General features: G+C 36.1%; 1 protein-coding gene across 1 annotated transcript in view; it reads left to right on the forward strand.

Annotated features, from left to right (window-relative positions):
- Positions 1-9: 9 nt before the first annotated feature.
- The window catches only part of PIGB (phosphatidylinositol glycan anchor biosynthesis, class B), a 25,742-nt gene continuing 4,658 nt past the window's right edge, over positions 10-21,093 (forward strand). The window contains exons 1-9 of the mRNA XM_010836776.1: positions 10-320; positions 3,067-3,199; positions 3,615-3,732; positions 7,189-7,293; positions 8,847-8,977; positions 11,732-11,872; positions 13,155-13,206; positions 18,101-18,312; positions 19,229-19,293. Of these exons, the coding sequence (XP_010835078.1) occupies positions 185-320; positions 3,067-3,199; positions 3,615-3,732; positions 7,189-7,293; positions 8,847-8,977; positions 11,732-11,872; positions 13,155-13,206; positions 18,101-18,312; positions 19,229-19,293 (1,093 nt within the window). The 5' untranslated portion in view covers positions 10-184. The remainder of the gene's footprint in view (positions 321-3,066; positions 3,200-3,614; positions 3,733-7,188; positions 7,294-8,846; positions 8,978-11,731; positions 11,873-13,154; positions 13,207-18,100; positions 18,313-19,228; positions 19,294-21,093) is intronic.

Raw genomic sequence — 21,093 nt, forward strand, 5'->3', positions numbered from 1 at the left:
GGACCACCGTTGGAAGTGGGCGGGACGAAGATGCCTTTTTCCCGGCTATCTTCGCGCCTTCCGGCACGGCAGCTTACAAAGGCCAAACTTAGTGGGCGGAAGAGCAACGAGCGCCGCTTCAGCCATCCATTGCTGGGGACGTTGGCTGCTGGCGGTCCCCAGTGGACTTCAAAGCTGATGCAGAATGGAGCGAGACGACGGCGGAGGCGGCGGCCTCTTTTTCCGCGGTCTCCAGAACCGCTCTCATGAGAAGACGAAGCTGCGAACGAGAAAGTCCACCTTGTATCTCAGCCCGCAGAAGAGCACCGGGCGCTGTGGGGGTGAGTGAGGGGGTGTGGACGCCGAGCTGGGTGGTGATGGCGGGAAATCGGCGACCCTGAACGAGGGCTCCATCTACTGGGAGGCCGGGAGTTGGGGGGGCGTGGTGCGCCAAGAAATTGCGTTGCGCTGGAAATGGGATTCTAGATCCCCGTCTCTTGCAGGGCACTGTATTCTGCATTGTTTTGTGCCAGCTTTCCGCAGCCATGTGAAGTGAATAAGCATGATGTGGCCATCCCAAGTCAGCGAGGGAGTGGCCACCCTGACCCAGTGTTCCCAAAGTTTCGTATCTACGGAGGGCTGATTCCTGGAGTGGAACCAGGTCTGACCCCCCGCCACATTGCTTTTTCCTGCTGGCCCCTCCGCCTTTTCTTTGGTCTCGACCCCAGCAAGTGGGATTCTGATCTGTCGGAGTGGGTTTGTAGATAGGTTCCTCATTCATTCATTATATATTGCGTGCCTTGTATGTGCCGAAGGCTGTTATTTAAGGGCCAGTTCTGAGTACACTTTTTTCTGCCTAAGGCCACAAAGAGGAGAAAAGGAGAGAACAAGGTTTTCGGACAGCAGATACAGTCCAGTAGGGAGGTTTGTTTCTGAAAGACTAAAGTTCACAAGGGGCACTACGTGGTGTTGAATGCACCAGTGAAAACATTTAAAATGTATTCCTGCATTCTTTGACCTAAATCACAGCAGGATCCTCTATGACTCACCTCCTAGTGTAATGAAAATAAAAACAAAAATAAACCAGTGGGCCCTAATTAAACTTAAAAGCTTTTGCACTACTAAGAAAACTATAAGCAAGGTGAAAAGACAACACTCAGAATGGGAGAAGATAACAAATTAAACTGACAAAGAATCTTCAAAATATATAAGTAGCCCATGCAGCTCAATACCAGAAAAACAAACAACCCAATCAAAAAGTGGACAGAAGACATGAACATACATTTCTCCAAAGAAGACATACAGATGGCTAAGAAACACATGAAAAGATGCAGAACATTGCTCATTAGAGAAATGCAAATCAAAACCACAATGAGGTATCATCTCACACCAGTCAGAATGGCCATCATCAAAAAGTTTACAAACAATAAATGCTGGAGAGGGTGTGAAGAAAAGGGAACCTTCTTACACTGTTGGTGGGAATGCAAACTGATACCACCAATGGAGAACAGTATGGAGACTCCTTAAAAAACTAGGGATAAAACTACCACACAACCCAGAAATCTCACTACTGGGCATATACTCTGAGGAAACCAGAATTGAAAAATACACGTTGTCTTGAATTGAAAAAGTACCCCAATGTTCATTGCTGCACTATTTACAATAGCTATTACATGGAAGCAACCTGGTTGTCCATTGGAAAATAGTACACATACACAATGGAATATTACTCAGCTCTAAAAAGGAATGCATTTGAGTCAGTTCTAATGAGGTGTATGAGCCTAGACCCTGTCAGAGTGAAGTATGAAAGACAAATGTCATATATTAGTTCATGTGTATGTTGACAACTGAACGATGGAATCTAGAAAGATGGTGCCAGTGTGCAGGGAAGCATAGGCACAGACATAAAGAACAGACATTTTGGACCCAGAGAAGGAGAGGGTGGGATGATTTGCGAGAATAGCATTGAAACATGTATGTTACCTATGTAAAATAATAGCCAATGGAAGTCTGAGTATGATATGGGGCACTCAAAGGCAGCGCTCTGTGACAACCTGGAGGGATGGGGTGGGGGTGGGGGGTTAGGGGGGAGGGAGGGGACACGAGTGTTATACCTGCGGCCAGTTCATGTTGATGCATGGCAAAACCATCACAATATTTTAATACCCTCCAATTTTAAAAAAGGAAATGTTCCTGAAGAATAAGGAATGAAAGTGCAGGAACCCAGAATGATAGTAAAAGACTCACAGTGGATCAGAGGCAGGCTGCAAACTCAAGTTGCCAGGAGACAGAAGAGGCAAGGCTAAATACAAGTAAGAAGTCAAAGGACCCTATATTTCAGTACCAGCCAGTTGTTTGCCAGTTGAGCTCTATGTTGCCAGATCTTAAGGAGTTTTGATATGCTACAATACAGATGTTAACATAAAATCTGATTTTTAAGTGTTGGCAGCTAAATTCACATTTAAAAAATCTGTAGTGTGTAAGATGTCCATTTGTGGTTAAGAGGACTGGAGTCAACATACAGACCTGGTTTTGAATCCTGTTTATTTATAACCTTTCTAACTTGGGAGAAGGCAGTTTAACTTCTGAGCCTCAGTTTTCTCGTATAAAATAGGGCTAATGCTACCTTCCCCCTAGCAATGAGGACTAAATGACATAGTGCATGTAAAGGAATGAATTCAGTGCCTAGCATACAAAAGCATCAATAAGGACTATTTAAAGTGTACAAAGGACCATTTTATATGCCAGTATATGCACATATACAAAATGTTGCTTCCGAAGTTAGTAATTTGTTAGCTGGTTTCTTTCATTATATACACATATATTAGCTTAAGGCCTTAGTTAACCCAATCTCTTTTTCAAAATGTATCTTAATATTTGATTTGTTAAATGAAAGGAGTGGTAATCCCCCATTGATGAGGCTATGGCGCTTTGTCTAACCTCCCACCCAGGTCTGCTTTTGAGTAGTGTGGAGGGGCTGGAATTCACTACTGCACTTTAACAGAGCCTGAGCAAGGGGCCCATCAGAGCAGATTTTTGTTCTCCAAGTGGAAGTTGCCTGATTACCTGTTTGTTCATTTTTTTCAGATCTTGGTGAAAACATTTATCTGGTCTTGTTTATCATAGCATTACGAATATGTAACTGCTTTTTAGTCCAGACAAGTTTTGTTCCAGATGAATACTGGCAGTCTCTTGAAGTTGCACATCGTATGGTTTTCAAATATCCTTTGTAGTTTTCTATTCCTGGACTAGAAATGTGTATTCATCTCAGAAACTGTGTCAGCTCTGACATGTTTTCAGTCAATTTTCCATATCTTCTCTGAGTAATTTTAACCTATAAAAGAGTGCCATTATTTTAGGCTAATATTTCTTCTGTACTTTCTTTGGTGTTAATGTACTAAGCCTTTGGTATATATTCCCACAGTGCTCAGTAATGTGGAGGATATAGATGAAGTAAAAAACATTCCTGCTTTGAAGAAATTGTTTAGTTAGCCAACTACATTTTTATTTCCAATACCCTGTATAAAATACTATGTTTTTATTTAAGCTTCTTTGCTGAAAAATAAGTTTTATATGTAGAAATGAAAAGAGGTTCTGTTTCAATGCTACTTAACATTAGTCCTTAATGTTACTAATTATGGTTATTTGACCTGGGAATGGACAGAAAGATTGAGGGGTTATACTTACCCCTTAATCTTTGCAAGCATTTACAAGATTCTGCATCTTTTGGGGAAAGACAGTGTTCATTTGCTGGTAAGTTTAAATAAAAGTAATCAAAATAGTCATTAACAGATTTCATCCTTTTTTTAAGGTTAATGTATATTAATATTAAATGATAATTATTATTTATGCAAGTTTGTTTTTAAAAGACTACTGTTGCTGAACTCTGTATCTGGGAAGCCCAGGGTTCAAAGACACACGGTGATGTGTAAGCGTTCAATATGTGCTAAAAACGTTAAGCATTACTGTTCTGCTGTGAGAAATTCTATTAAGATATACAGATGTTCAGAATGACTATATATTATTTGTACTTTAAAAGTAAATTTCCTTCATAAAAGAATCACTTAAGAAAGTGATATATCTTATTTTTTTTAACTTGTAAACATAAAGCCATGTTATGTGAGCCTATGAAAACTAAATACATATAAACCTACTCAGGATTTAGTGCTGAAATTAAAAATTAGGCAAATTAACTTGATAAAAATATATTGATATGTACAGTCATTGTGGTGTGTAGTAATTAACCATCAAGAGTGAGCAGGGTTGTAATTCCAAGATAATGGATTTCTGGGGTCAGTGGCCAAGAAAAGATACAAAAGAAGAACTAACGTTGCAGAAGTTTTTCTAACCTCATTATCAACATCCTTTAAGCTATCATCAAATTGGACTCAACAGTTTGGCCCTTTCCCATTTTCTGTTAGGGAAGTGGCCCAGAATTCTAAAGGCAGCCCAAATCCTGAAAGGTTTTTTGAAGCCTGGAAAGACACTGAGGTTGTGGAGTTTGGTTTAGTTCTCTTTTTTTTAAAGGCTGTATTGTACCCTCCCCTTTACAATGATACCTAATTACCCATTAGTGAAAAACAAAGACCATATTGGTGAAATTGATGCTTCATTTGAGAATATCACAGGGAAGGAAAATTGAGAGCAGTAGGAGTTGTTTCTCCCATTAACTCATGTAGAAGTTAGGAACTGTGAATTGTTTTTTCATCTCTCATGACTACCCACTAGCTTCTAGATATGCAGGATATTCATATTTGCCTAGGCAAATGTATATACTATCCCAGAAAATAGGTTAGATTATGAATGAAGGAGTCTTCAAGATAGAACTTGAACAGAGAACCATTATGATTCTGTCAGTCATCATACTCTCATCTTGATTATTTTAAAATAGATTATATAATTTTGAAACCAGAAGGTTGTCAGAGAAGTGATGAAGAAAACAGACCAAAGTCACTGCATATTAAAAGCTAAAAGTAGATCCTATGTCTACTTATTCACAGTCCAGTGCTCTTTCCAGATAACTTCTCTCTAAACTTCATAAGGTATGTGGACAGAATTAAGGATGGCTTAGAGCTCTGCTGTTCAATACAGAAGCCACCACTCACATGTGGCTACTCAAGACTGGAAATGCTAGAAATGTGGCTAGTCCAAATTGAGACGTGCTCTTAGTGTAAAATCCATACCAAATGTCAAAGAACTAGAGCAAAAGAAGAATGTAAAATATTTCTGTAATTTTTACATTGATTAAATGTTGAAATATTTTAGATATAATGAGTTAAATAAAAGTATTGAGGTTCATTTTACCTGTTTTGACATTTTTCACTTTTTGACTACTATAAGATTTAAAATTCAGTATATGGCTCACATTGTATTTATACTGGAGAGCACTGGCTTGGAATATTGTGAGAAGAGGAATAAGAAGGGAGACCTGTTGCGGTGGGAGCAGTGTACCATAGTGGGGGTTTTGAACAGTCAGAAGATGGCACACAGACATCCAGCTCCTGGAGCTTCAGGAAAGGAAGGGTCAGGATCTTAAAGAACAGGAATATAGAATGGTAAGCTACCAACAAAGGCCTAATCTTCAGGGTTCACTCCTGTCACATTCCATCTTCTCTTTACTCCATCACACTAGATTTTATTCTCCAGCAGCCATGTGTAACACTTTAATTCTTGTCAAGGCCTTATTATAACCTGGAAAATTATGATAAAGTCTGGAGAGACTGCTAACAACCAGAAATTTACAACTCCATTTATTTTTGTGTTCAGCTAAAATCTATCTACTTTTAAATTCAAGATTTTTACATAACACTTCAAAAAATCCTATTTATTCAGGATAAACATCTCCAGTCTTAAAACCTCATAATCATCTTGTAATTTATTAATGTCTAATCTTAAAATGTGGGTCTTGAAACTGAACACAATATTGAAAGCTAGGGCAAGTAGCTCAGAATATAGTGGCTCATTAAGTTCATAAATAACTATACTTCTCTCAGTGCACAAGAATTCTTTTAGTATTTTAGTGGCTACCTCAACACTCAGCTCATATCAAGTTTGTAGCGAAATTAACTTTTCACATGAAGTATCTGCAGACCTGGGAAGTGAGGAGGAGGCTGATAGATTCTTTTGCAGGGCAAACAGAAGGTGAGTACAGAGGTGCCTTTTACTGTATATTACGGGCACAGTTTAAGTGGAATTATGAAGTACAATGTACCGTTATGATTTAAACATATACTTACAGAGTACTGATAAAGGACATAAAGCTAAAGTGTTAGAAATCACTGACAATTGAAAGTAAAGCAGCAAAAAAAAAGAAAGTAAAGCAGCTCTAATTATAACGTAAAATTAGTGAAGTTTGATGCAATAAAATACAGATTTACATGTAAATTTTTAGAAACACATCTTCTGAACAAACTAAAATTAAGTTGTGATCTACCAGCAAGTGTTTAGTTTGTTAATGATAACTGTGACACATTTTAAAACTCAAAGATATTAATGTATGATATAGAATCATTAACTGTAATTGTTATAATACATTTACTTTCTTTTTATTCTTCTTTAATATCTGAAAACCATATTTCTATAATAATAGACTACAAAAAAAGAAGCAACTCACATTATTGATATTGCAGGATAGCAAAGCAATGTAGTTTAGTAGCTAAGAGCTTTGGAATCAGGCAGACGGGTTTGAACCCTGACCTCCACACTAACTAGCTCTGCAGTTTTGCGGATATCATTTAACCTCTCTGTCCCTGTTTTCTCATTTATAATCCTGTCTCATAGGATTGATAGAAGGACTGAAGGAGCTGATATACATGAAGTACTTAGTATGATACTTAGCCCACAGTATTGTAAATGTTTCATTTAAAATTACCTACTGTTTTGCTAATGAAAACAACTAAATGTGCTTCTAAAATAGAGCCTTCACACAATGAAATGGGCTGCTGGCTACTTAAAATTAATAGTATTGTAGTACATATATTATAGAGAGAACAGGAAAGATAAAGCTATCTTTTGGTATTTCCATGAAAATTAATGCAGGTTTTTTTTTGTAGAAAAACAGGTTATTTTTGCAGAAGAACAGAACAATGCATCTTTTTTTAAAACTAAGAATGGCTTTCAATCAATGTTGGATAAGCTTGTTGATTTCTTATGGTTTTAAAGTGGGAACTAACCAGATGTTTTTAATACCTTTTTTTTTAACTAATGAAGATTTGGATTCCTAGACTTGCCCAAGCACTTCTGTCTGCTATAGCAGACTTGAGGCTTTACTCATTAATGAAGCAACTAGAAAATCAGCAAGTAGCACGATGGGTGGTAAGTTTAAAACACGTTAGAAAATCTATTTCCTTCATTTCTGTGAGCGTGAAGCACGTGAACAGGGCAGTCAACATGACTAATTTTCCCAAGGCAGTTTCAGACGATAACTTGTACAACTTTACAAAGGCACTTCCATAATTCAGAACAGTAAGATGCAGGTGGACATGCTGTCTCCTTCTGAATGAGCCCTACGTGGCAGAAACCATTGGTGCCCTGCAACCCTAGAGAGGCCGAAGCCTAGGACACAGCCTTGGGAAGCACCATGACTCGGCTCAGTCCTTGTCTCACTTGCCATAATATTCAGTAGGAACAGTTCTAAACTATTGCCTACCACATGGACTACCTCAGCTGTTTACAATCCTTTCACTATTCCTCCAACTACCTGCAACTCAGGCCTAAGAATTCTCTTCTCAGTGATGCACTCTTTCACTTTTGGCTAGAATAATGGAAAAAGTACAGAAGATTGTCTTTTGTTATTTGACTTACTTCACAGTGAGGAGATTCTCAATCTCCCATTCAAATCCTGAATGATTTCCCAGTTAAACTATCCTAAAAAGAGTTATCAATTAAGTAAGCTTATATAAGCCAACTTAGAAATCTTATTACCTTTTTTATATTTCTGTTGGCAAATATATTTCAAATTCCAGATAACCAATTTACCAACACATTTCTGAAATACAATTTAATTTATTAACATTATTATTATGACATTTCTGCAGATAGTGTGTTGATTTGCATTAAAGACAGATTTCTTTAGCAATCGAGTCCTTCAAGGATTAAGTCAGTCTCTTTAATTTGTGCTTATATACACTGCCCAAGGCTGAACCTAAAACATCAGAGACATAATGCCTTTAAAATCCTTCCTCCAAAGTGGCAGTACTATGATCGTCTAGTTCAGGAAGAGCCTTTAACTTCACAAGAAGTTAATTGGGAACATGTTTTAAAGTCTGTATTGGAAGAGATAGGAAGCTGGTATGACATGTTTTAACATCCTTGAAGCAACTAAGAAGTTTCTTTTAAAGGTATTTGTTTTTCAGACTTAATGATGCTTCTGTTTGCATGTTCTACCTAAAAGTAGTTTATTAATTTAGTCAATTTCCAAATTAGAATTTAATGCTTTTTCCTGGTAAGTCACTTTATGTGTGTGTGTGGTCTTCAATTTCCCATCAGGAAACAGGACATTCCAAACCAGGTCAATAAAAATATCAAGAAAATACTTGTCAGTAATATACTACAATTTGAGTAATACCGATTATTAAATTCTAGCTATGAATTTCAGTCTTTAAACTCTGCCGTCAAGGAATCTGCATTTTTTTATATCTTTTATTAGTGTGAAGTGAGATTTAAATCAAATGAAATGTACCTGAAAGAATAAACTTAACTTTAACAAATATAGATCTGATTATCATAGACATGTGTTTGATATAACTTCTTAAAAACGTTTGGGCATGCCCATTTTTAACATTAGACTTGCTTGCTATTTTCCTTAAAGATAATACTAAGCTTTTCCATTTCCTACTCCGTATATATTTGCTTATAATTGTTCTTAGTTTTTTTGCCAGTTATGCTCTTGGTTCACGTGGTATTGCTGTACCAGAACTCTTACAAACACCATGGAAACTGTTCTCACTATAATTGCACTTTTCTACTATCCTTTGGAGGGTTCAAAGTCTATGAACAGGTGAGTTACAGTACTGTTACAATTATGTACAAAACTCTAAAGCATGGTTTTGAAAAATCTTAAATTATTAATATATTGCAATATCCAGTGGACTCCCCCAGTATTCATGAAGGCTATCAGAACCACAAATTCACAGTTGATTACAGCAGGAAAGAGAGTTTAATAAAAGGACTGTTTACAAAGGTATAAACAATGTTTAGAAAAGCTAGTAAGGGGATACCATAGTATCTGACGGAGAAAGCGATGGCACCCCACTCCAGTACTCTTGCCTGGAAAATCCCATGGATGGAGGAGCCTGGTAGGCTGCAGTCCATGGGGTTGCTAAGAGTTGGACACGACTGAGCGCCTTCACTTTCACCTTTCACTTTCATGCACTGGAGAAGGCAATGGCAACCCACTCCAGTGTTCTTGCCTGGAGAATCCCAGGGATGGGGGAGCCTGGTGGGCTGCCGTCTAGGAGTCACACAGAGTCGGACATGACTGAAGTGACTTAGCATAGCATAGCATAGTACCTGAGGGCTAGTCACACAGAAGTTTCTGTTATCCTTTGGCCTCAGGGAGTAAGGAGAGGAAACTGTTACTGAAATCCCTAGAACTCTTTTAGAGAGGACCCCAACAATAGAGGGGTACAGCCAGCCTTTATCCAAGCAAGGTAAGAGCAGGGTGAAAAACATACACTGACTCTTCTGCCCTCCAGTCAAAGAGAAGCCAAAGAGCAAGGCAGCCCACTGATACAGTCCAATAGGTCACCCTCCCTACACTCTGGGCAGGTGAAGAACAGAGTAGATCCTGGATGGCAAATAGAAAATACATGGACATGGTTTGGGTTTATATAAATTGGTATAAAATACTAAGAAAAAGGAACATCAGAATAGGGTTTCACTGTATTCTGGGGAGGTTGTCTGGAGGAGCTAATGTGTGGGAGAAGAGAGGAATGAGGCTATCATGGCATTTTGCCCTTCTCCAGAATTCAGATTTTATAAGTAGCAGGGTACCAGTAGCTTTGAGAAGCATGACACAATTAAACCTGATTTAGAATTCTCTCCTAGTAGCAATACTGAGGATATATTAAAAGGGAGAAAGCTAGAAAATCTGGGAATCTAGTTAAGAAGCTAGTATCCATTCTTCCTTATATACAAGGTTGTTGAGGATCAAACCAAATAACATCATTTCTGCATTAAGACTCTTGACTGCTAGAATAGGCATTCACTTTCGTTACCTATAGATGAGGATGTATAAACATTGATTTCTATCAAATGAGAATAGAGCCACTTTCAAGAATTAAATGAGAATCTGTAGACAGTGTGTCCTATTACACAGTAAGTGTTGAGTAAGTATTGACGGTGACAATGATACTAAGAAATATTTCTGCAAAATTAGAAATAATGACTATGAAAAGATTCCAAACAGGAGACACAACTATGAGAAGATTTTAGGCAAGTGAGAAGACTTGATGTAAAATCATGGCAATGAGAAGGAAAGTGGATGTATGGGATGAAAAGCTGGGATTTAAGGTGACTCCAAATTTTTAGACAGAAAATGAGTGATACTGTTAAATACTAGACACTAAACAGGTTTGTGAGAAAGTTAAGGGGTTTATTTCATATACTTTGATTTTAAATTCCAGTAAGAATTATGTAGAAATATTCAGAAAGGAGTAAGAAATCCAAGTTGGAAAATTTGGAGTGAGGTTAGGTAGGACTAGATACATTTGGGCATCCTCTAGGTAGTTTCACTATGGCAGAATTTGCAATTAGGCTGACTACAAGTTCAGACCAAGCCAGAGGTGTTTTATTTCACCTGCTCAGTGTTTTTGTTCTTTACCTTAACTACTTGGCAAATTTTTTAAATTGGGAGATCTTACCTAAAATCTTGATTTCTAGTTTCTCTTGAAAAAATGTAAGGCCTGGCAACATTCTGGGCCAAGCTTCCTTCATGACACTATTGGAGGTTCCATGCAAATTTTTATTATTTACCTGGTCTCCATAAGAATTTGAACTTGAAATCCCTATTACATCTTCACCAACATTGGAAATTTCTTTATAGTTACTTATTAGTCAATAGGTATATCATAGTACCATAAAGTTCTTTTGCCACTGTCTGTCGCCTTGATGATTAAATTATTAGGTGCTCTCCTTCAACTATTTATTGAGAGAGGTCCTAATAGTAAAAACCCACATTTCTATCCATGATCATATAGGTTTTTACAGTAAGCTTTTTTAAAATCAGGTGTATATCTATATATGTATACACAGATATATGTATCTTTCAGATGGGCAAAACTACAAGCCTACTTTCTGAACAAAACCACATGTGCCCAGAAGCCCAACATTGCCTAAATAATCCCAATGGTTCTTTAAAAGTTTTTTTTTTCTCCCTTAGAAAATGTGTGACTGTCTTTTATTTTGGTAGAAGACACTTCCACCAGAAAAGGATTTGACAGAGTTTTATGGTTAAAAGTTGATATATCTCTCAGTAAATAAAACTAACATTAAGATTAGAATAACTTCTTACTTGGAAATACTAGAATATTAAGTAAAGCTGGAAAAGACCTTACATACTACCTCTTTTTTATGGACAAGAAAAATTAAGAACCATAAAGTTCAGGTAAGTTCCCCATGTTCAGATAGCTATTTATACCAAAAAGAAAATGCTCTAATTAAAAAAATAAATATATATAATACCACAGAGTAAATAGATAACCTCTGAACTCACTTCCAAGTTGTCTTAATAATACCTTTTCCTTACGTATAGTGTGAAGTACTCATCCCTGGTGGCACTTGCCTTCATAATCCGTCCCACAGCTGTTATTCCATGGATACCTTTGCTGTTCAGACATTTCTGGCAAGAACAGAGAAAGCTTGATCTTATTCTGCATCAGTTTTTACCTGTAGGGTAAGTATGGCTACAATCCATCATATTAATTTTAATAAATTAAAGATTATGAACAAGATTTTACATCTTTTTAGTCAGGTATATCTTCTAATATCACTGAGAATTATCAGACCAAGGAAACATAGTATTTCCAATTTTATATTTTTAGTTGTGATTCTGAGTATTTTAATTTGCTTAAATGATCCTGGGAGTTTTTCTAAATTAGAACTTTCCTATGCTTTATTTCTTAAATATTTTTCAAATATATTTTAAGGATATTTGATTCCTTCACATTTGTATCGGGTTTTATGATAACCGTACAATATATATTCACATATTACCTGATTTCACAATTCTTGGATCTAGGCAAATGTAGGTGTGTTTTTACTTTGTGATACAGAAAATGGAGGGCTTGATGAAATTAAATTAGCCAGTGTCACTGGGTTGCTATGATGAAAATGGGATTGAAGCCCAGGTTCTCTAACTATATTTTGAGCTCCTAGGATCAGAATTATACCAGGTACCTAGTGGAATATACAAAATAATTATTCATTGAAGGAATGAATGCACTTTGACACTTAAAACAGTGATCTTTTTAATATATTAGTATTCACTCTGTACAGGCTATTTCTGGTAGCTATTAAAAAAGGACAAAATCACATGGTGGCTAAGTTGCCACTATTGTCATTTCTCAGATTTATTAACTGTTTTGATTGTAAAGCATTCATTCAGCAAATATTTAATCCTGATATGTGCTAGGTGCTGTTCCAGATGCTAGAGATACAGCAATTTAACAAAACAAAGTCCATTCCTTCATGAATTATACATTCCAGTTCGGGGAGACAGCTAAAAACTATGATTAATTTATGTGTGAAAAACTTGAGAAGTGACAATGCATGCTGTAGGGAAAAATCATGAGAACCTTCAGCTGAAACTACGGACCCAGTCAGTATCCTAAAAAGTTATGAGATCTTGAGTCAGAGATACCCAGCTAAGCTCTGCCTGGATTCTTAACCCACAGAAGCTGTGAGATAATAAATGCTCATAGTTTTAGGTTGCCAAAACATTTGGTGGTAATTCATTATGCAGCAATAGGTAATACAGAATTTATTACTTTTAAAAAGTTTAAATACAGCTTTTTTCAATGAAATATCTTTCAAAACGTGTAAATCCATATTCAGCTGGAGAAACTTTTGAAGCATTTTTAAAGTGGCTTTTGATGCTATATGCCACTAAGTCATATGCCATTGCTGGATTTTCAGTATGTTCAAAGTGTTAGTCACCATTCTGTTTTGTTTTCCAGATTTGTCACTTTGAGTTTGTCTCTGATAATTGATCGTATTTTTTTTGGTCAAGTAAGTAAAATTAACCTTTTTTTTTTAAGTTACTTTAATATAGTCACTTTATTACACTAAAAACTCAGCCTTACTTTTTAATCCATGAGTATTTAGAAACATAGGCAAACCATTTTTTTAATGATATGGGATATATTAGGGAAAAGCTAGTAGCATATGCCTTTGGTTCACTTTGCTGTACTTTCCATATAACAGAATTGTGTATTAATTGAAGTTCTAAGAAATCCATTTAAAGTACTATTGTCAGGTTTGTAACAATAAAGGTTAACTTTTAAATGATTTTAGTTAACTTCAATTATTCAGAATTCATTTTAACCAGAATATTCTTTAAGCATCTGGTTTAATCTTATTGGTAATAGATTTAGTATCGGTTCAGTTCAGTTCAGTCGCTCAGTCGTATCCGACTCTTTACAACCCCATGAATCGCAGCACGCCAGGCCTCCCTGTCCATCACCAACTTCCGGAGTTCACCCAAACTCATGTCCATCGAGTCAGTGATGCCATCCAGCCATCTCATCCTCTGTCATCCCCTTCTCCTCCTGCCCCCAACCCCTCCCAGCATCAGAGTCTTTTCCAGTGAGTCAACTCTTTGCATCAGGTGGCCAAAGTATTGGAGTTTCAGCTTTAGCATCATTCCTTCTAAAGAACACCCAGGACTGATCTCCTTTAGAACGGACTGGTTCGATTTCCTTGCGGTCCAAGGGACTCTCAAGAGTCTTCTCCAACACCATAGTTCAAAAGCATCAATATAGATTTAATCTAATAATAATGGTAATAAGTTTAATTTAATTGGTAACAGCCTCTGGTTGATTTTTAGTTCCCTGTTTTTAAGTCACTTATAGGTCTGGAATCAGATGCTATTGTTTAAAGCCTAGTGTATTAAGATGTAAGATCTTGGACCAGTTATTCTTGCCAGTTTCCTTATCTGGAAATAATTGTGGTACTTGTCTCTTAAGGTTGGAGGATTAAATGAGATAACACATGTAAAATACTTACAACACTGCATGGCAAAAGTGAGCACTTAATGTTAGCTGCTATTGTTGTTATTACCTACTTGATGCTGTTATGCTGTAATTCAAAGTGCAGTGTTTTCATACCTTTATCTTAATAGGTAATGTGTGATGCCATAAGATGGTACTACAGTAAAATTTTTAATATGGGTACCAAACATATAAAAATTATTTTCATTAATTCTTTATGTCTACATGCTACACTGTCAAAATGGGCATAAACAATTATACTCTCTTGAATCTCAAAAACCTAGTGTTTTGCAAAGAACACATTAATACTTTTAAAAAGTTAATAAATGATTTCACTGTTATTATAAATGATAATGAAAAGAGAACCATACAAAATCAATCGGACGCAGCAGAAGCAGTTCTTAGAAGTTCATAGTGATACAGGCTTTCCTCAAAAAACAAAGAAATTTTAAAATGAACAACCTAAACTTACCACGTAAAAAGAGTTAGAAAAAGAAAAACAAAACCAGAAGTCAGCAGAAAGAAGGAAATAATAAAGATCAGAGAGAAAATTAAGAGATGAAAAAAATCAGTAAAACCAAGAGCTGGTTCTCTGAAAGGATAATAAACAAGATTGACAAACCTCTGGCCAGGCTCATCAAGAAGAAAAGACAGAGGACCCAATAAATTAAGAAATGAAAAAAGAAATGTTAACAACTGATACTGTATAAATACAAAGCAACATAATACTATGAACAACTATATGCCAACAAATCTGACAATCTAGAAGAAATGGACAAGTTTCTAGAAACATTCAGTCCACCAAAACTGAATCAAGAAGAAATTGATTCACTTCTTGAATTGTGCTCTTTCAATCACTAGAGGAGAAACAGAATCTGTAAACAGACTCACTACAAACAGAAGTCCAGGACCAGATGGCTTCACAGGCAAATTCTACCAAACATGTGAAGAGCTTATACTGATCAGGATCACTCCCAAAGACATTCTAAGAAGCAAAACTAGACAAAGATATCACCAAAAGAGAAAATTACAGGCCAATACTTTTGATGAATATTGATGCAAAAATTCTCAACAAAATATTAGCAAACCAAATCCAAAGACACACAGAAAAGATTGTATACCACGACCAAGTGGGATTCATCCCAGGTTCACAAGGATGGGTCAACATAGGCAAATCAATGTGATACGACACATAAGCAGAGGACAGAAGCCACATGATCTCACTAGATGCAGAAAAAGCATTGCCATAACTCAACATTCATGATAAAAAAAACTCTTGCCAAAGTGGGTATAGAAGGAATATATCTCAACATAATAAAAGCTATTTAAGACAAACCCATGGGCTTCCCAAGTGGCTCAATGGTGAAGAATATGATTGCCAATGCAGGAGACACAAGAGACGTGGGTTCAATACCTGGGTCAGGAAGATCCCCTTGGAGGAAGAAATGGCAACTCACTCCAGTATTCTTGCCTGGGGAAAATCCCATGGGTCGAGGAGCGTGGCAGGCTACAGTCCATGGGGTTGCAGAGTCAGACATGACTTGAGTGACTGAGCACACACACATGACAAACCCATAGCCAATTTAATATCCAATGGTGAAAAGCTGAAAGCCTTCCCACTAAAATCTAGAAGAAGATAAGGATGCCTACTCTCACCTCTTCTACTCAACACAGTACTGGAAGTCCTAGCCATAGCAGTCAGATAATAAAAGAAATAAAAGGTATCCAAATTGGAAAGGAAGAGGCAAAATTGTCATTATAGCAGATAACATGATACCATCTATAGAAAACCCTGAAGACTCCACACATAAACTACTAAACTGATAAATGAACTCAGCAAGGTAGCAGGATACAAAATTATCATACATAAATCCTTTGCATTTATTTACACTAACAATGAAATATCAGAAAGGGAATGTAAAAAAAATAATACCTTTCAAAATCACACCACTCAAAATACTTAGGAACAAACCTGACCAGGGAGGTGAAAGGCTTATATACTGAGAACTATAAAACATTAACAAACGAAACTTAAGATGATTCAAAGAAATAGAAAAGATATCCCATGCACTTGCATTGAAAGAATTTATATTGTTAAAATGGCTGTACTACCCAGAGAATCTACAGATTTAATGTGACTGCTCCTATCAAATTACTCATGACATTTTTCACAGAACTAGAACAATCTTAAAATTTATATGGAACTGTAAGAGACTCTGAATTGCTAAAGCAATCCTTCAGAAAAAGAACAAAGTAGGAGGCATAACCCTCCCAGACTTCAGACAATACTACAAAGTTACAGTAACAAATCAGCATGGTACTGGCACAAAAATGGATATATGGATCAATGGAAGTGAATAGAGAGCCCAGAAATAAACCCACACACCTACAGTCAATTAATCTTTGAAAAAGGAGGTAATAATATACAATGGAAAAAAAGACAGTCTCTTCAGCAACTAGTAATAGGAAAGTTGGACAGTTACCTATAAATTGATGAAGTTAGAATACCATGTCTCACCATACACAAAAATAAACTCAAAATGGCTGCTTAAACATAAGACATGACACCATAAAACTCCCTAAAAGAGATCATAAGCAAAATATTCTCTGATATAAATGATGCCAATGTTTTCTTAGGTCAGTCTCCCAAGGCAACAGAAATAAAAACAAATATAAACAAATGGGGATGGGGAACACATGTACACCCATGGCTGATTCATGTCAATGTATGGCAAAAACCACTACAATATTGTAAAGTAATTAGACTCCAATTAAAATAAATTTTTTAAAAAAGAAAAGTACCCAAAAAGAAACCATAAAAAAGGAACAAAAAGACAACTTGAACAGGAGAAAATATTTGCAAATGATACAACCAACAAGGGACTTAATTTCCAGAATATGCCAACAGTTCATATAACTCAACAACAGAAAAACAAACAACCCAATCGAAAAGTGGGCAGAAAACCTAAACAGACATTTCTCCAAAGAAGAAATACAATGGCCAATAGGTACATGAAAAGATGTTCATCGTCACTATTAGAAAAATGCAAATCAAAATTACAGTGAGGTACCAGTTCACACTGGTCAGAATGGCCATCATTAAAAACTACAATTAACAAATGCATGAGAGAATGTGGAGAAAAGGGAACCCTCTTACACCTTTGGTGGGAATGTAAGCTTATGGTACAGCCACTATGGAAAACAGTATGAAGGTTCCTCAGAAAATGAAAAACAGAATTACCATGTGATCCAGCAATCCCACTCCTGGGACTTTTTCCACATATCGAGACAAAACTTAAATCTAAAAAGATACTGGCACCATTATGTTCATAGCAGCATTATTCACAATAGCCAAAACATGGAAACAATGTAAATATCCATTGACAGATAAATGGATAAACATACAACGGAATACTACTCAGCCATAAAAAAGACTGAAGTAATGCCATGTGCAGCAACATGGATGCAACAAGAGATGATCATACTAAATGAAGTCAGTCAGATAAAGACAAATACCATTATCATTTATATGTGGAATCTATAAAACAGGACACAGATGAACCTATCTGTGAAACAAAAACAGACTCAGGGACAAGAGAACAGGCTTGTGGTTGCCAAGGGGAAGAGGGTGGAGGGAGGGTTGGATTGGAAGTTTACGATTAGATGCAAATTATTATATGGACAATGGGTAAACAAGATTCTATTATATAGCACAGGGAACTGTATTCAGTATACTATTATAAACCATAACAGTATAAAAAAGAATTATTGCATATTCAAAATTATCAATGTAAACTACCTAGTATTCAGACTTCATTCTGATTTAATTTCATGATTATGCCAAATTCCCTAAGGCCAAAAACCCATACTTGGCATTAACACATTTCTATTTCTTTTTCCTTCAACTATCCCAGTGGACTCTGGTTCAATACAATTTTTTGAAATTCAATGTACTACAGGATTTGGGATCATTTTATGGTTCTCATCCATGGCACTGGTACTTCAGTCAAGGATTTCCAGCTGTCCTGGGTACTCACTTACCCTTCTTTATTCATGGCTGCTTTCTAGCCCCAAAGAAGTACAGGATATTTTTGGTGACTGTGCTATGGACACTACTAGTTTATAGGTAAGATTTTATTTGTTCAAATAGTTCATTTTTTAAATGTTACCAAGAAATTAAATTCTTTGAAAGGTAAACTATTTATCTTTTGCAGGTTCATTAATTCTTATGATTTGTTAGTGGGGATTATTTAGCAGATTGAAAATGCAGTGATTATGCTGGTTCTCAGGGCTTCCCTGGTGACTCAGTGGTAAAGAATCCGCCTGTAACACAAGAGACGTGGGTTCAATCCCTGGGTCGGGAAGATCCCTTGGAGAAAGAAACGGCAACCCACTCCAGTGTTCTTGCCTGGGAAATCCTATGGACAGAGGAGCCTGGTGGGCTGCAATTCATAGGGTTGGAAAGAGTCGGACACGACTTAGCGTTTAAATATCAAACAAATGCTGATGCTCAGACCATCTGAATACTTTTAATACATTCTCCAGATCTTCCCAACCCAGGGATCAAACCCAAGTCTCCTGCATTGCAGGCAGATTCTTTACAGTCTGAGCCACCAGGGAAGCCCTTCTGATACATATAGTTTGCTTAATAATATTATATTCAATTTTAAGAGGTTGAAAATTGTATTTGCTTTTAAAAAACAGAAACCACCACAATTTTAAGTACTGTAATTCTAAATGAAAATGTACATTTCTGTTTGAAATTTGAGTAATATTACTTGCGTTGGTAACAGAAATCCCTTTTTTTAGAATGCAGTTGTACTTTAGAATTTCACTTTGACATCAACTGTTGGCATTACTTTTAACACATCATCACCACCATATAACTGAAAAATAGACTGATTCCTGAAGCATGAAATTCAGTCTCATAATTACAAAAACAGATCATGTTAATTATATTCATTTTAAATACATTAATTTCTTAAAGTATCATTTAATATGAGAAAATAATATCTTCTTTGAATATCTTCTTTTTATTATAGCATGTTGAGCCACAAAGAATTCAGGTTTATCTATCCAGTTTTACCATTTTGTATGGTGTTCTGTGGTAAGTATTTTTGTAAAATAGAGGAAAAAAACAATAATAAACCAAGGACAATCAATGCTTATTAAACTCTAAAATATTATTTTCTACTAGGCTAAGTAAGGATTGCTCCTTAATTACAAATTGATTATATTACTGCAGCTTTCCCTTTCTGTAGCCAAAATATCCATTTTCTTCCCTAAATGCCCTTTTTCCTGTGTCCTGTAAAGTGAGATAAAAATATAAGGATCCAGCATCTATAGCACCTTTTGATGGTGGTCCTTCTGGCTGTTAGAAATCTTTCACTAAAAAGTAATACGTCTATTTCAGAATAGCTAATTTAAATTTATGGTTAAACTACAAGTTTTACATTCCACAAATGGAAAATTAATGTTGAAACTAGTTTTTAATGCTTTATATACATTTATCCTTTCAAGACTCAGTCCCAACGCATATGCAGTTTTTAACGTGATTCACACCTCTGGTTTCATTTGCCACCTTTCTCCGTATCTCCACTAGGTCTTTGCAGTAAGTTTTTTACATGTGACTTCTAAAAGTTTTATATTACTAAGCTCTGGAAAATATGAATTTTTATGTTGGTTTGGAAAATTTATGAATTGAAACTTTATTAACTTAAAGTTTAATTCAGAATGATTTGTTGGCTTGCTTCAAATATTAATCACTAAAAAAAGAAAAACCACTGGACTATGGAAGGAAGAAATGATAATCAAACTGGACCTGGAGGCTCATAAAAATGAGGGCATTAATGGTATCAAACTTTTTACTTAAAAAACAAACAAACAGAAAACCCTCCAAATTCATTAAGTAGCCTTCTTTGGTCAAGTATAAATATCATCTCCCATATCTCAGCTGTATGTACTCTCTTTAGACACAAACATACATATCTATATATTTGAAATATCTAAAGTACTAAAATGAAAGTTAGTGTCATATAGTATCTTTATATAGTCATACTTCATCTACAGATGCAGACACAAAAATATAAAAGTCTAAGAGCTACTTGGCAAGTCTTTAGAATAGTGGGATCATTTAACAGAACAATTCTGTTCATAAAGTACTATTCAGATTTAGTTTTTTTCTTTTTAACAACCACTTGAGTTAGTTACAATTGTTTACTTTTCACCCAGGTGAACACTGCCAGATGCTACTGGAGGACAAATATTTCTGTGCACATTTTGGTTTCATTAATTTAGGAACTTGGTTACATTTCATTTTTATAATCTGTTTTTTCCACCATTCTATTTCTCTGCTCTGTGTCTTTAATAGAGTGTTTTAAAGACTGAGTTGTCTAAATCCTCATTCCCATTCCAAGAGAGTGAATCTTTAAGTGGGAGGGTCTTGGTAACCTGTTTCCAGTCCCAAACACTGAGATAAAATGCTCATGTGGGTTGTAGACACCCCTTTCTAATGAAAAGAATCTGCTTTTCTTCCATCTTGTGTCCATTCAGATCCTTCAAGGACAGAGACCTAGAAAAACCCCTGATGTTCTCACAGGATGTGAGCTTTTCCCTCAGACACGTGTACCTAAGGTTCCTGAGTGAGCCAAAAATTCTGATTCCTTGGAGACTTGTACTTTCACTAAGAATTAGAACTGTTATGCCGAGTTCCAACAACAAGACTAGTTAAGTAGTGAGTTCACCTAGACCAAAGTCTGGATGTTCAAGAATGATTTCCGACAACAGTCTCCTTGGAGTTCCAGATGTTTTAAATGGCACAGTTTTCTGGCCCAATTTTCTTTTCTAGCCACTTGAAATCTTGAGTTATATTGTACCTCAAATCTGTTTTTACTCTATTCTTATGTGA

The sequence above is a fragment of the Bison bison genome, unplaced genomic scaffold (genome assembly GCF_000754665.1).
Source record: "Bison bison bison isolate TAMUID 2011002044 unplaced genomic scaffold, Bison_UMD1.0 scf7180017864066, whole genome shotgun sequence".
NCBI classification, from domain to species: domain Eukaryota; kingdom Metazoa; phylum Chordata; class Mammalia; order Artiodactyla; family Bovidae; genus Bison; species Bison bison.